General features: G+C 34.2%; 1 protein-coding gene and 1 long non-coding RNA gene across 10 annotated transcripts in view; one reads left to right on the top strand and one right to left on the bottom strand.

Annotated features, from left to right (window-relative positions):
• The window catches only part of Cip4 (formin-binding protein 1-like Cip4), a 38,238-nt gene extending 21,886 nt beyond the window's left edge, over window positions 1-16,352 (top strand). For 2 of the 8 annotated variants that reach the window (XM_003698618.3, XM_086913823.1), the window contains exons 2-11: window positions 6,428-6,543; window positions 9,364-9,414; window positions 10,231-10,537; window positions 10,917-11,063; window positions 11,162-11,521; window positions 12,376-12,405; window positions 12,950-13,257; window positions 13,349-13,540; window positions 13,775-13,911; window positions 14,015-16,352. In XM_003698618.3, the coding sequence (XP_003698666.1) occupies window positions 6,428-6,543; window positions 9,364-9,414; window positions 10,231-10,537; window positions 10,917-11,063; window positions 11,162-11,521; window positions 12,376-12,405; window positions 12,950-13,257; window positions 13,349-13,540; window positions 13,775-13,911; window positions 14,015-14,172 (1,806 nt within the window). In that variant the 3' untranslated portion in view covers window positions 14,173-16,352. Of the gene's footprint in view, window positions 1-5,699; window positions 5,847-6,427; window positions 6,544-9,363; window positions 9,415-10,230; window positions 10,538-10,916; window positions 11,064-11,161; window positions 11,522-12,375; window positions 12,406-12,949; window positions 13,258-13,348; window positions 13,541-13,774; window positions 13,912-14,014 lie in introns of those variants that run through there. The other 6 variants (XM_031920003.2, XM_086913819.1, XM_031920005.2 and 3 more) reach the window with 6 other exon arrangements.
• On the bottom strand, window positions 3,777-8,868 carry LOC116415317 (uncharacterized). Of its 2 annotated transcripts, XR_015293953.1 has the most exons (5): window positions 7,234-8,868; window positions 6,315-7,052; window positions 6,004-6,236; window positions 5,422-5,927; window positions 3,777-5,341 (listed from the first exon to the last, which is right to left on the bottom strand). It is a non-coding gene; the product is annotated as an uncharacterized LOC116415317 (long non-coding RNA). The 2 variants fall into 2 exon arrangements; XR_004225917.2 differs by lacking the exon at window positions 6,004-6,236.
• Window positions 16,353-16,355: the final 3 nt, after the last annotated feature.

Here is a 16,355-nt window from a genome sequence, read left to right as displayed (position 1 = left end):
TGGACCGTTCGCCTATGTCTCTCCTTGCGAATCGCATTGTTGCATTGTTTTACTTCGGCCCACTTTTCTTTCATCTATCCGTTGTCTACTTCGTCCGTCTACATATTTTATTTATATATTACAATTTGAATTCAAAGATAATCTCGCAACAAGAGAGAAAATTATCGAAAAATTGATAAATATAAAGGATTCATCGATTCACCGTGAATAAATTTTTATATTTTTATACGGCTTTCTTTTTTGAAATTGTGCAAATACCGTTTAAAAATTCTATTTTTAAAGGGATTAACATCTTTTTTTTCAATCGTTAAAAATATATCTCCAGCCACACCTTATATATAATCCTTGCTCTTCATCAATATTTGAATGTATATCTTCAAAACTCTCAAGATCAATGATCGAAAGAATCGTAGATAACAAGTGGACGTATGAGACAGCAATCGATACTACAAAGTCGATTTACAAAATTTGAAAATAGTTGGAAGGCATTAAACCCGAGCGATCATATCCTTCGTTCCCTCAAACGAACATCTTTTCAAGTAGCATTTGCGTATCCATTTGTGTTTCTCGCACGACAAATTTCTCCTCTGTCTGTCTGTCTGTCTGTCTGCCTGCCTGTCATCCCTTTTCCATCGCCCTCGTTTCGCCGATTCTCTCTATCGTGTATACAGAAATGGAGGATCAATAGGGTGGTGGAGGAGGGTACGAAAGCACCCCAACGCGATTTCATGACTCATAATACACACTTGTTCGAGGCCCCTGTACGCTTTATCGCACGCCACATCCCTTGTATCTAAATTATTTTTACAACATTTTTTTCCATTTCCTTTTAAACGATACGTATTTTTTTCTCGTCGCATAATATACTTGGGCCTATTGATTTTTCCACGATTTTTCCATCTTCCTCGCTCTTCTCGAATTAATTAACGCCGACCCGCTCTTGGAAACGTTTCGACGGGCATTTTTCGGCATACCATCGGCAGAATTGTACTTCCGCTCCACGCAAAAGAGAATTCACTCGATCAAAGGTTTTTTAACCCCCCCCCGGTTACGCGGGTTTCTTAGACCCGTTCTACCTCGTTTTATCTTCGAACCTCTCTCTGCAAAGTTTCAGGAACTACCTTTTTTAATTCTTTCTCTCTCTCTTTCTTTTTTTTTTTGTTCGATTAAAGTGTTCGAAACGGTACGTTAAACCGGTTATATTCCGAGAAGGAATATTCGTGAAAATGTAGCACAAGAGAATTACGGTGATACTTTAAAATATATATATATATATATTGCAATGACAAACGAAAAAATATCTGCACATCGTTTGTATATTTATTGTTTCTTGGTAATAATTAATTCGATAAGTGATTATTAATTAATTATCATATGGTTACGAGAATTTTGTATTGCAAAAGTGAAAGATCTAAGAAAAGGAATGAATCATTGAAAAGATTGATAGAAAAAGGAGAAGGGTATTACAAATATATATATATTTTTTTTGGAGCTATTATCAATTGTTTTGAAAAAAATCTTCTTAACGAAGAGATAGAGATATTGGTCGTGATGTGGAGATGTGTAAATATATTTTTTTGTACTCATTGCCTTCGAAAAATCTTTTAAACGATTTTTTAAAGAGGAGGGAAAGAAATATAACGACTTTAAATATCAGTCGCGATATTTGCTCGAAGATGTCGTGGACCAGTTTGAAAGCCCGAAACTCGAGGCCTGGTAAAAGTAAGAAGAAAGTAGCAGCGGCGGCTAGGTAGCCTCACAAAGGTACCTGTCATATATACAGGGTGACCCAGGATAAATTATACACGCGACCAACAGATGATTCTACATGGAAAAATATCTTTCAAATAATTGAATATAATAATATATATTTTATCCTTATTTATCGTATTAAAATCGTGTGTCAATTCTAAGAAACAAATAGAAATAAATCGGTATTGTTCCGTTCGTACTATAAAAAAATATTTCTTCTAATAACTTGCGATATTTATTTACAATAATTTCGAATCATAAGAGAAAGAAAGAAAAAAAGAAAAAAATGTAATTTCCCCCTCATTTTCATTTCATTTTTTTTCACCATACCTGCCTACTCATACCTGATTCATCCTGTACACACACACATATAATGGAAAGTCTGTATTCATCTCCAGGGGATGACCTAACCCGACCTGAATAGTCGTCCGCAAGGTTAGGCCGCCGGTGTGTGCAAGTGCACCTCTTTGAAAAAAGGTCGAGCCCGCCAAGGGGTGAGTCATAGGGCGGCGGTCGTGGCGTTTTTCATCTATCGACCTGCGGGTAGAGAAAACGCAGGATTGGTCGTGGGGAAACTCGGCCCGATTCGTACAACCGTCGTGTGTATACGGTGACCGTGGGGGGCTTTGCTCGCCGAGAAATCGATTCTAGATAATGGGCTATAATTTCATTCGCGTACCACCGGTTGATAATCGAACAGCTTCGATCGTCGAAACGGAACACGCTACTTGAAATTCTATTTACACTTACTTCACGCGCCTCTTGCGGGGTTGTTTGCCTTTGCGCGTTGTTTTAATAATCGCTGTTCTACGTGGAAAGTTAAATTATTTCCCGAACTAGTTTCAAACTGGACAATTTGGAAAATATCGAAAATTGGATGAAAAGTAGGTTTAATATTTAATGCATTTTGTTCTGAAAGATTTTTTTTTTATCCTTATTAAGGATCCACGTTTTATGGAAATCTATGGGTATATATATTTTTCCTTATCTTTCAGTGAAATAAATGTATAATTATGCAAATCGTCTTCGTTCGGAAAAATTTATGTCATTTTCACGCGTGTTTTAACACGTGCACTTACAATTCTCTCGTCTTAATTATCATAATTACTTTTACCATTAATTTCTCAATTGATCATAATCAAGATTTATCGTAAATAATAAATGTTAATCATAATGTAACAGCGTAACTTTTACCAATTTCGCCTCTTAATCCTTGAATACTATTTAATCCAAAAAGTAAGCGTTACTTTTTCACGCATTTTTCCCTATATATCAATATTCGTTTTTCGTATCTTTCAATTGCGGCAATATCCTGTTCCGAATGTAACGTGTTTCCCTTCGATTTACGTAATATTCGTGTTTTCTCTTTGATAAACGACGAGGCCTAATGCCAGAGTCCATTAATTAAACCGTCGATATCGAAAACGGTGTGAAAATAAAATCGCAGATAGAAAAGAGGGGATAGAAGGAGAGGCGGTTCGAACGAAAAAAAAAAAAAAAAAAAGGATAAAAATGATAGCTTTTCCTGTTACGTTCGAGAGTCCAAGTCAAATTATCACCCTGCACTACTAGTTCTCCGTTATTTAGCTGCGAATCGTGTCGATCGCGTACAGTTATCACAATGAGAAAGTCGCGAGGAGAAAAATTACGTTTTACACGATGGATCGCCGATAGATGGATTTGCGATCGGCTCCGCGACACACATACGTTCGATTTAACTGGATATCTGATTTAAACGTGTATCGGTGCCAATAGTATCGTATCACTCACTTCTGTGTATCGCTACGCGTGCGAGTATCATATTATACTTGGTACGATTAGCTTGATCGCCCGGATATTCCTGTTTGCGACGACAAAACGAGGTTGTCTCGAATCGATACAAGCTAAGTCTTCCTCCGCGACTTCGTAACATTAGATTGTGTTGACTTTGGTCAACTCACAGATGTTACAACAATTTTTGCACAGTGGCTACATTTTATACGATAACGTACAATCTTCTTACTAAGATCAGTGATTAAAGTGAATAATAAATAATAAAATATTTATTAATAAAATTCGAATTAAATATACTATGTGTAATTATATTATCGATAGATTTATATAATGCAGTTGAATGCTAGTAGGACCCTTTTGGAGGGGAGAGTCAATTTTAGAGGCCAAATGCAATGTGTAAAAATTGGAGTACAAAAATATGGGTCGAGGCTTATTTATTAAGTTATAACCAATTTAAGTGTGCAGTTAGACGAAGCAAGACGGAGATAGAATGGTAGAAGTGTGACAGAGATAGAGACGTCTCATTCTATTTCCATCTCGCTTCGTCTGACTATTTATAATTCAATAAATTCAAGCCCTCATCGATACTTTTGTATATTAAATTCTGTGCGTGTTTTGGCATCTAAAAGAAAACTCTCCAAAGAGTCGAATCGAATATATCAACCTCATCCTGTATATTATAATACATCTCATAAGAGAGATTTTATAATTATAATAAATTAATCAACTTAAAGAACGCAGTTTCTCAAATAATGAAAGAGTCCAAATAAGAAGAATAAAATCACATATATGTACACTTTAATTTAGAAAATTAAAGTGTATTTTATAAAAAAAATAAACGAGTACTTAGATATTTTTGAATATTAATAAAATGATGTAAAATAGGATTTTAGAACATAGTAATAAACTTAATTAAATTTAGCCCACACGGATGATTGAAACGCAACGTGACTTCATAATGATACTATATCATATCATAGCATGTTTAAAGTACATAACGCAGAGAATGGTCATCAACCGTCGATTAATTAACTGTGAAACTATACGATCTGATGACTTGCGCTTTCTATCTTTGTTTTCCATATTTTACAACCACCGTGAGATGCTTCTACGATATTAATTAATTACCTTAATGCGCCCTGAGAGACCCAGATATATCCTGGACATGTGACATCGATGCGTCAAGAGATCTCGTTTCGTTTTTTTTTTTCTTCTTCTTCTTTTCCTTTTTGCACGGTTGGATCCTCGAGATGGGGATCTCGGGAAAGGAAAGAGCCATCGATCAACCATATCTCTCTCCTGTACGCACATGGACACGCGTGTGACTGCCAACGTCTCACAATCAGTGCGTGGCCCTTGAATGGCTACTTGTTAGAAATGAAAGTAACGCGTTTCGAATGCCAAGAGAGTATAGGCGACTCGATCAGCCTTCCCCTCCCCCGCCGCCGTTCTTTCCACTCTCTTTCCCTGAACACGATCCGAGTTTAAACGTTGTCGTTGCTCGATACCTTAGATTTGTCCTTAAGCCGCGACTAAGCGTAAATGTTGAAAGGCCAGGATCGTCCTTGAACGATTAAGCTTCCGTAACACCAGCCACGTTTCTTCGTTTTCTTTCGCGTTCCCAGAACCTTGAGCAATTTCTTCGTGTCGCAGCCGTTTTACGTTTTTAGTTAATCGCTCTCACGCGAGGCGAATCATTTTTCATCCGAGAATACGATATTCCAGGATCAGAGTACAAGTACAACCAACGTTTCATCTCCATTTACGTGAATGAATCGGACGTTTCGATTGATGACGGTTGGCACGCGTGGCGTTGCTGAAAGAAAAGGGGTCGTAAAGTCTAAGTTACTCACGTGTTTCAAACGTCTGGCAGAAATGTTATTTACGACAGTTTACCTTAACTTAACTCCTCTCGTTGAAACGCATAAAATACCATGTTCCGATCTGTATATTATTTATAGATGGCACTGTATACAGTGCTTCGATTTACAATCATGTTATATGTAACACGTGTTTTATCGATTGTAGGTAAATCGTGCAAAGATGTCTCCACGTGACGTGTATTTTACATGTTTCATTCAGGAGGCTCGGTCAGGATATGAATGAAAATTCGTCAGAGGAAGAAGTAACAGGTCGAGATTGTATGGTAGAGAGAGATTCATGTGCCTGATAATATGGGTAGAACCGATGGATCACTGGTGTTCGACCAGTCGCGGGTGCACGTTGCGGCAACAGAGTCCAGTTTCACTTTTCGTGCCGAGCTGCTAAACGGCCAGAAATCTTTCTACCGGCAGCCTTGCGAAATCTCTCATTGTCCCGAGGTGTGTGACGCGTATGTGTGCACGAGAGTGTGTGTTCGTGTCAAGAGGTTTTCTCAGTTGTCGATTGCACTGAATACTTGGCTGAAGCGAAAAAATTGAACGATTATTTTTTGATTAACAGGATTAATATCTGTCAAATGAAATTTTGAAGCATTACCAATTTTAATTCGATTCCTTTTTAAAATTATATTATTAATTATAATATCTTTTTTCTTAGTTTTATATATATTAATTTATTAATATTTCAATTTATGAATAGATATATAATCCATGAACAACAGTTACGTTTATGGAACGATATTCTTTTAGTATACTTCGGTAGAAAAATTTGTTATGATTGAACTTATTTAAAAAATATTTATAAAATCAATAATTTAGATTTTTTTATAGCTGAAATACCAATACAGAAAGCGTTAGAAATTAACAGTACAATAAAATTTTGCTTTTATATGTTATCTTAATACATACACTGTTCGGCTGTCTCAGCAAGAAAAAAATTTCTTTTTTTTTCCCCTTTTCGGTCTCTTGAAGATCCTAAAGCAATTCTCCTCGCTCATTTTATTTTCGTCTTTTTGTTACAGGACCAGTACGAGAATCTATCCCTGCATACGCAAAAAGGGATAGAGTTCCTCGAAAGGTACGGCCATTTCATTCGCGATCGATGCGCCATCGAGGTGGAATATGCGGCTAAACTCAGGTAAGAAATATATACTTAGGGGAATTAGAAGTTTCTTCTCGATATTGCGTGCATACATTTCTCGTGAGATTTATGCTCGTTGGCTGTCTTTGTTCGACATCGATGCCTCTCTTTTTTATTATATAAATTAACAAAGGGCGTAGTATCCGAGGTTAACGATTTCAATAGGACATCCTGTATAATGAGCGTGTCTCACGCACCCCACGAGTTCACGGACACAAGATGTAGCCAGTAATATTGTATTAAAGGGTCTCCTTGTTTGTTCCGTGAATGCCATCTACTGTTGCACACTTTTGTTCTATCGGGTGTCTCGAAGTGAGCTTATTTTCGTCTTTTTATCGCCTCATATTTGATAACAAATATTTAATAAGAGACAAAACGAGAAAAGAAAGCTGATAATGTAGAATTGTTTTGTTATTTAGATCAAATGTCTTTAGTGTTTTTTGAGATAAAACGTTTTATGTTGGTACACCTTTCTTTGGTGTTAATAGGAATATCATATTTTATTTCTAAAAACAAATTATATTAGATTCGATAAAAATATTAGCAAAATATTGAAACATTATTTTAGATAATATGAAATTTAATAACACAATATCAAAGATTTTAATATTGCTTCTAAACATAAAGTAATAACAGTGTCTAATCAAATTAAATTAAACAAAGCAGATTGTATAAATCTGCACTTACCTAACGAATCTTTAATTTCTTTTCTGTTCTCTTCTTTTTCTAATTCATTTTGATTTTTTTATCTTGATTTCATAAACACCCTGTACATGATGAATGTTAAAAATTATTATCACAAAATTTCCTGTATAAATACAATCCTATATAAATACTTGCAAATAAAAATAACTCTAATGACTATTATTTCACGATCTTCTTAGGAGGTCGTTATCTATAGTAATTGAAAAACAGTGATTTAGATAATCAATATTGCATTATATTTTCTAAGAAGAATCATTTAAGTTGGACCGATTGATTCCACATTCAAAAGTAGTAATACTCTTGACTCAAGATCACGATGTTTTAATCCATTCTTTTGTCGCGTGATGTATCTTGGTCCGTAATCGAGAAAATGAGGCGCAAACAGAAGCTTTACAAAGACGTGATTTCTTTTGAATCTGGCAGAGTTTAATTGCCGCGGCCGATTATCGTTGTCCCTTAATCAGTTGGCGCATGTGAAGCCTAGAGGAATGATTCCGCGTGCTCGTCACACATCTATCCCAGACACGTTCGTTCCACTGCATATAAATTATCACGGGCACGTTCCTCGCCTTAATGCGTCGTAATTTTAACGATACATGCTCGTGTTACTCGTACAAATGGAGTACCGTTTTATCGTGTGGCAGTTTCCCTCGATGCACCGTTGATTTTCATTAAAAGCATTCCGAACACCGTAAAATACGGTTATATATTCTTTAAATCTAGCGCACTTAATTTCTTCGAGTTTCTCGGTTAGTTAGAGAAGTTCGGTGCAATGCTCGATGAATTATCCTTTACTAACCTAGATTCTAGAAAGAAGAACCGTGAATCGTGCGGAAATACTTTGTCCAGACACTTTTCAGTTTCATCAATCTCTCTCTTTTTCTCTCTCTTTCCCTTTTTAGTCGACGTTTTAAACGAAGATCCCTTACAACAATTATATTTTTCAAAATTAATTACTTTCACATGATTAAAACGGACCATTCACTTTCGGATTAGAGTTGTGACTATTGATTATCGATATTTTATCGACATTGACACTTTTCGATATATCGATAATATATCGATAGAAGTGAACGAAGTTTCTATTTTTTCTTATTGAAAATTATTATTAAGATCTAAAAATATTATTACATGTAATAAATTGCAATAAAAATAATTTTTAATAATAAATTTGAATAAAAAAAATATTTTAGTTACTTTCATTTATTATCGATATGTTGACGATATATCGAATTATCGATAATATACCGACATTTATCGATAGTCACAACTCTATTTCGACTCCTACGCTTTCGCGGATTACAGTTTAAGAATATTTAATGTAAACATGGCGACAATATGTCGAATCGGTTTGAAAATAACTTTCTCAATTTTTAGACAGTAACCCAGACCTAGGAAAGAGGAATTTAAGCGGACTCGAAAATAGCTTTTCCAATCTGACACACGCGCCACGTACGTTGGACTTGCCTCGTGGTTGAAGGCTCGCGTTTCTCGGTATTTTAGAAATCGGTTAACGTTTTCACAAACCATTTTCCGGTTTCGAGGCACGTCGATGCCCGGTAAAAACGTATGGTTGATCTGGTATCAAGGACACGTCAACTTCCGGATGATAATGCATTTAGCCGGCACACATTTTATCGCTCGTTCGTGGCCCCGAGTGTTCAAATTAGAATGACTCGGACGTAGTTATTTCTTACTGCACGAATGACTAAACGCAATCTATGTGTATGGAATTCTGGTGTTGAATGTTCCGCTTTGCTTTAAAACTTAAGCACGATTATCATTGTCGCATAATTTCGTAACGTTCTTTCGTGATTTCTTTCTTTCGTTTACCGCTATGGAAGTTCCAATTTTCATATTGCTAACAACAGGAACGTGCAACTCGCTGAAGTGAGAACGGTCTGAAAATAACTTTAGACCGCAGACAGCTAAAAAAGGACGGGCACAAAATCTTGTTGAAACAAAAGATTATTTTTTTCTCTCCGATATTTATATTAGTCATGAACAATAGTCATTTATTTTCCTTAATAAGGAATAGGTAGGTTGCATAGGTTATCCTCCAGATTGGTTATTACCTTCAGTTCGATAATCTTGTTTCGTTTTTGATTGCAGACGTCTTGTGAAGAGCTATCAACCTAAGAAGAAAGAGGAGGAGGATTATCAGTGAGTATGAGCCAACTTAGAGGCGTAATACCGGATCCACGCTTCGTAGTAATGTTTCTTGACATGAATAATACTTCAAAATAATTTTAAAATACATTCTATATTTTAGTAGAACATTTTCAGCCAGAGACAAATCTGTCAACTATTATCTCAATTAGGGTAATTTGAATCTCTCGCAATTGAATATTTCGCTGTAACATTCAGTTTAAATTGTTTTAATAATAGAAAATATTTTCAATATTAATCTTGATATCCATATAATTTTAAATATTTTAAATATATTTAGAATGATATAATTTTAGAAAAATTTTGCTCCTAGTAAATTTATTTAAATTCTTACTACAGAATTCTAGAGTTTTAATGGTTGAAGAATATATATATATATATACATATATTTTTATTTTTCATGTCTTTAATTATTGAAATCCTCGATAACATATAATAATACACCACCAGAATAATATCTTATAGTATCTTACAGTATCTAAAGATTGGTTCAACAATCATCTATGTAGATTTCGCAATTTCTTTAAATATTTCCCAGCCTTTCGATTAGAATGCAAACGTGGCGCTTGAAAGAAAAGAAAAATTCTTAAGCGCCTTTAATATTCCATACGTGGCGTGACAGAAAACAGTAGCTAATCTCTTATCTGAGGGCGTGGGTAGGTTGCATTATAAGTTCAACTAGTAACTTGCTTAGATTGCACTTACTTCTCTTTTAAGTCAGATCGATCATGCTACGTTCGTACGGACCAAAAATTTGCATAAAAATCATATCATATTATATTCTAAGCAATCGTTGAACTTTGATTTCAGATACAGTCCATGTCGAGCGTTCAAGATGGAGTTGAATGAGGTAAACGATCAGGCAGGACAGAGGGAGGTGATCGCGGAGAATTTGCAAGCAAACGTACTAAGGGAATTGAATATTCTCGTGAAGGATTTTAAGGAGGATCGTAAAAAACATCTTCAAGAAGGCGCCAGATTAATGGCAAACCTGACCGGTCAGATTGGAAATTTGGAGCGTGCTAGGAAAGCGTACGAAAAAGCTTTTCGTGAGGCGGAAAGAGCAGTTGAGAATTATCAGAGAGCAGATGCTGATTTGAATCTTTCAAGAGCGGAAGTAGGTGGATGTTTTTGATCCATTTTCACTTTTGCACCCTGAAAACTTACCCTCTTAATTCTCTATAAGTGGAATTTATCTTGTTTGCAAAGAAAGAAGTTTTAATTTTTAAGTTTTTTTCAATCTGAAACTTGGAAATTAATCATCATTGTGAATAAGCCATGTAATATCAATACAAATATGATGGTAAAATAATAAACGAATAAAAAAAGTTCTAAAAATACAAAAAGTTACATTCCAAATCGTTAAAGTGTTATAGAGGATTAACTTGTATGCATAATGTTAATTCTGGATGAAGATCGTTTCTTTAAATAACTTATTGAGAAATAAAAGTTGCATGGTAGTTAGCCAAACTTTACATGATTTATTTCATTTTTAGGTCGAGAAACAGAGGATGAATATGACTTTAAAAACTCAACAGAGCGAGGAAGCCAAGACAGAATATGCGAATCAATTGCAGAAAACAAACGACATGCAAACATTGCATTATCACACGGCTATGCCAGAAGTGTTTCAACATCTTCAGGTATAATATTGTAATATTTGTTCTGTTATTTATTGAATAAAATTTACCTCTTGAAAAACTTTTATATAATTTTAACACTCTATATATCTTGTTATTAGGAGCTTGATGAAAAGAGAATAAAAAATATGCGAAACTACATGCTAAAGTCTGTGGAAATAGAACGAGCAGTGGCACCGATAATCGCTCAGTGTTTAGACGGTATTGAAAAAGCAGCAAACGAGATCAATGAGAAAAAAGACACATTATTGGTAATCGAACGTTACAAAAGCGGTTTCCAACCTCCAGGAGATTTTCCGTTCGAAGATCTTTCCGTGGCTAAAACATATGATAGCAATAGTCAGCTGTCACAGCCTGTAATGCAACCAATACACAATCATCATTTGACAGTGAAGGGTACTGTTTCTGGTAGTAAAATTAAGAAGAGGGTCGGGCTGTTCGGCATATTTAGTAGCAATAAGGTAAATGTTGTTCATAACATTTTACCAATTAGTAGTTCCAATTTGTGTTATAAATATGTTTGTGAAAGGAGCATTTGTTCAATCGTTTTTTTTTTTTCTCTTTTTCTGTCTAAAAATGTAAGAACGTTAAACAAGTAAGAACAAAAAATAGTTACAATAATGCACGAAATGTCCTTTTGTCTTACTTTTGTTTCTTTTTTTTTTTTATATTGTTATTCGAATCGCATATTCGCACCATTGTCGAACAATAAGTTTGTTATACGCATAGATTTTCAATAGCATGAGCGATTAGTACAATTTTAAATTTTCTTTTAAGCGATTGTGTTATTGTTAAATTCTTTTTCCTTTTATCTTTGTGCATTAAGGCGAAAAGAACACAACACATATACCGATTCGATTTAGTTCGACCAATAGTTTACTTAGCATCGCGCCAATTTTCGCGAGGCCAGCATAACTTATCTTTCTTCTGTACTTTTTATTAATTTGGTGGATGGTTCGATCTGCCTGTGTGGTCTCTTGTTTCCAATCATCCGTGGACTATGAATTTGGATACTGTTGTACTTAGTAAGTACACTACAAATCGCTTCTTCGCCTGCCACTGTGTAACATCAGCATTTTGTTCTGCATCGAGATATGTATCAGTAATTACGTGCATTTGTTAGATTTGTCTTGTTGGTCGAGTACAAACTCAGAAATTTGCATTGAAACAGTAAACATTTCCACTGGTATTGCAATAACTATTTATCATATTTCCTTTGCTGAGTTTTTACTCAACGCTATCGCCTGAGATCCGTTTTTTTCTGATTCATTCGCTGAATGATACGCTTTTGGAATTTGTTTCATGCGAACAACAGAAGTTGATCGAGGTGGGCATAGCTTTGAAGGTCTGTCTATTTCTTTATGGTCGTCGTTGTTTTTTCGTATGACAGTCCTTATTGACTGAGTCCCACTGTTTTTTCTTTATGAAATACTTGTCTTTATGTATATATTTTTTTTATTTTATTAATAGTTTATTGGGCTCTAAGAATGCTCCTGATAATGACGCATAATGCCGCGTCCACATTGGCCAAAATTGTTCGCAAACAGTTTTGTTATAAAAATGTTTCAACTCACGTAGGTTCTGAATTCGCGAAAAAGTGAAACGTATCGTTTTCTAAAATCGAATATCATTCGTTGTTCAATTTCTCGCGAAAGTGTCCACTCTGCCAGGCGAGCATGGTTCGCGATCTATTCGCAGTGTGGACGTGGCAAAATATAATTGGTAAAAGTTGAATTTTGTGTTTGTTAACTTTGAATTGGTAAAGTAGAATTAACTGTAACTATCTATGATGATCACGTGCTTTCTTCTCTTTTATTTTCCATCATAATTCATTAGATTCTTCATTCATTCATTTTTGAAACTTGGATACTTAAATTCAAACATTCCAGAATAATGTGCCCGGATATGGCGATGGTGCGAAGGAGGACTGCAGCGATCTACCACCGAATCAACGCAAGAAAAGACTTCAACAAAGGTTGGACGAAATTCAAGCAAAAATTCAACAAGAGACTGCGGCAAGGGATGGTTTGATGAAGATGAAAGGGGTGTACGAGCAAAATCCTGCATTAGGCGATCCAATGAGCATAGAAGGACAGTTAAATCAATCGAGCAATAAACTGGATAAACTTGGTGCAGAACTGGCAAAATTCCAAGGTTATCTCGAAGAAGCAATGCGCGCCGGTGTCAGTTTATCCAGGTGATTTTTAGAAATTTTATAGATTCATTTATTTCACGATCTACTTATCGTCAAATCTATGATTTAAACTTGTATAATTTAAAATTTCTAGTCCCAGTCAAGCACCACGAAAACCAACTAGTAATGGTTCCGCAACAAGACCGCTTAGTTCAAGAAGATCCAGTCATTCGGGAGGAGAGGAAAGTCTTTCGAGATCAGCATCTGATTCCAGTGTAAGCAATGCGAATGCTAATCAACCGATACACAAGAAAAGTGCTCCGGGTACACCGCAACCGACGCATGGGTAAGTTTTAACTAATCATTGGATTAATTATATTTTGGATTCTACTGATTTATAATATCGAATTGTTTATGGACTCCATTTAGGATTTTTGTGATAGTTTTTTTTTTTCGTTAAATAAAAAAAAAAAACATTGTGATAATGATGAGTTTTTGAATAAATCAGTTCTAAATACAGATTAGAATTTTTAACTAGACCAATTAGACACGCTTTTCGCTTTACGGTACTGATGCACAGTTCCACGAATAGCCCGGAATCTGGTCTTGGAGAATCGAGGACATCCCTTCCTGGTAGTGGTGGCGAAGAATATTATGTTGATGAAATTGATGCTCAACCACCGTTAGGAACATGTAGGGCTCTTTATCCTTTCGATGGTAAGTATATATCATATCGTCAATAATTTTTATAATAATTTTTGTTTATTTTTATTTTTATTAATAATCTGGAAAATGTATAAATTGAAAATTATGTTTTTAGCAACTAGTGAAGGTTCCATCCCAATGTATGATGGAGAAGAATTATATATGATTGAATTAGATCAAGGAGATGGATGGACGCGTGTACGGCGCATTTCACAACCAATCGAAGGCTTTGTACCTACATCTTACATAGAGTGTCATCTCTATAATACTTAGCCATTTCTTTTAGGACGTTAAACAATTGAGAAGTGGGGAAGTTTCAAGATTATTTATGCTATTAGTTCAATACGGTATACTGAACGATTAAAAATAGCAATTCACGAGAGTTGGAGGTTCTATGTTGAGGATTTGGTGTTGATTAAAATTGGCACTAGTTTTCAAGATGTATTCTGGTCAAATCATGGGTCTAATCCCATAAAAATGTCATTGATATAAGTGAAAATTAATATGTGCCAATACTTTGATTTTTGGGAGAAAATCTCATGATTCGTCAAAGATTCAGTCAATTGTTCACCCAACATACCTCTTTTTAGCTTCTATCAAGTTTATTGAACAAGAAAGAACAAAGAGAAAATAAGTTTCATTTTTAATATCTAATTTCTTTTATACAAAAGTGATCAATATGTTCAACTCACTTAAATATTAAATATAGTAAGAATAGTAAGATCGTACAACTATTTAGAATGCTGTTATGCCCAATCATTTTAAAGAGATTTTATCATACACGTACGAAGTACAGTACATTTTTCTAAGAAAAATACTAAAAGCACCCTGATCACTTGGATAACTCTAAAAATATGTTTTTGTAATTTAGATATGCACAAGTGAACAATTTGCAACTTCATTATTGAAAGTATAATAAAAATAATAAATATCTGTCGTATAATACACATACATACACACACACATATATATATATAACATATGCTCCGCCTACATGTCACGGATAAAATTACAATTGTTGTAATGACATGAAGATTTATGTATTTTTTTTTTTATTAATTTTGTTGTAAAGCAGGCAACTCACGAATAGATCCACACTATCTCTGCTGAAGTTCAAGAAACTACTCAATTTTAGTGCTTTTAGAATAAATTTTTATCTAAATGATTTATATATATATATATATATATATTACAAAAAATGTTTATTTGTTTTAATATATCGATATTTGTTTCTTGCTTTTGCCGATGATAGGAAGGTGATGTCGCTTCTTTACGATTATTTTTGAGTCGTTTTTTGACTTTTATTGTTATATAAGTATATTAATTGATGTTAATTATTATTTTTTTTTTTTAATGCAACTAGAAGGTGATTAGGTGGTGCTCTGTACAGCAAGTAGATTGATTCCGAGTATTGATCGGCTAAGTTTTGTTTATGATATTGCCTGGATGTGAATTTAGTTAAGATATATTGTGTACATATTGCAAGAGATATGGGAGGAGAAACGAAATGTATGGTACGTGTGTGAGTGCCAGGTTCGATATGTATCGTGCGAAGTGATGAATTTATTTCCATTGCATATAAATACGAAATGGTGACGTTGAATTATTATTATTATTATTATTATTTTTTCTTCCTTTTTTTCTTTTAAATATAAAAAAACGTCTCTATTTCGGCATTTTTGGAAAAAATTCTTAACTTCTCAGTTACAAAGCTAGATTCGTCCTAGATTCGATTGCGATGTATCAAAATCGTGTAGTCGTATATATGCTCGCGTATTAAAAATATGTATATGTATATATATATAAAATCTATAATCACTCATTAAAGTATAGCCTCGGTATATAAGGTACGAAAGTACATAAATTAAATAACATCAATAGCCTTCTTCTCAGCCGCAATTGTTGCCTATTCGGTGTAATTTCTTTGACTCTTTAACATACGATTTTACTGTAAGTTTTGCTGCATTTTGCAATCGATCATAAACATGCGCCTCGTGTTTTCACGATTTTTTATAATTTATCCTTAATCGTCAAAGAATAAGCATCGAGAATTTTTAGATTTTGCGAGAATCAACAGTATTCGATTTTCGCATGCGGTCTTTGATGTTGATAAAAAATTAATCGCAATACTTTTTGCTCGTTGATAGGCTGTATCACTTTATGAAAGTGAAAAGAGAAAATCATTAGATAACGATGAAAAGAAAAAAGAACGATATTCTTACGTTTATATTAATTCTTAACATTCAACTGCGTCCATTCTATGTATATTTTGTGATTTTATATCCATGAACAAGTATTGTAGATAATTAACTCCGTGACTCATTATACGTTTAATTATTATTATTATTATTATTATTATTATTATTATTATTATTATTATTATTATTATTATTAATATTGAAAAAATATAACTACTAAACCAATATAACGTAATAAACATTTTTTTTATAATATTA

Source organism: Apis florea, unplaced genomic scaffold (genome assembly GCF_048593485.1).
Source record: "Apis florea isolate Af1SG1 unplaced genomic scaffold, ASM4859348v1 contig_3517_pilon, whole genome shotgun sequence".
Taxonomy (NCBI): domain Eukaryota; kingdom Metazoa; phylum Arthropoda; class Insecta; order Hymenoptera; family Apidae; genus Apis; species Apis florea.
The sequence above is the reverse complement of the archived record's forward strand: the minus strand, read 5'-3'. Positions and strand labels throughout refer to the sequence as shown.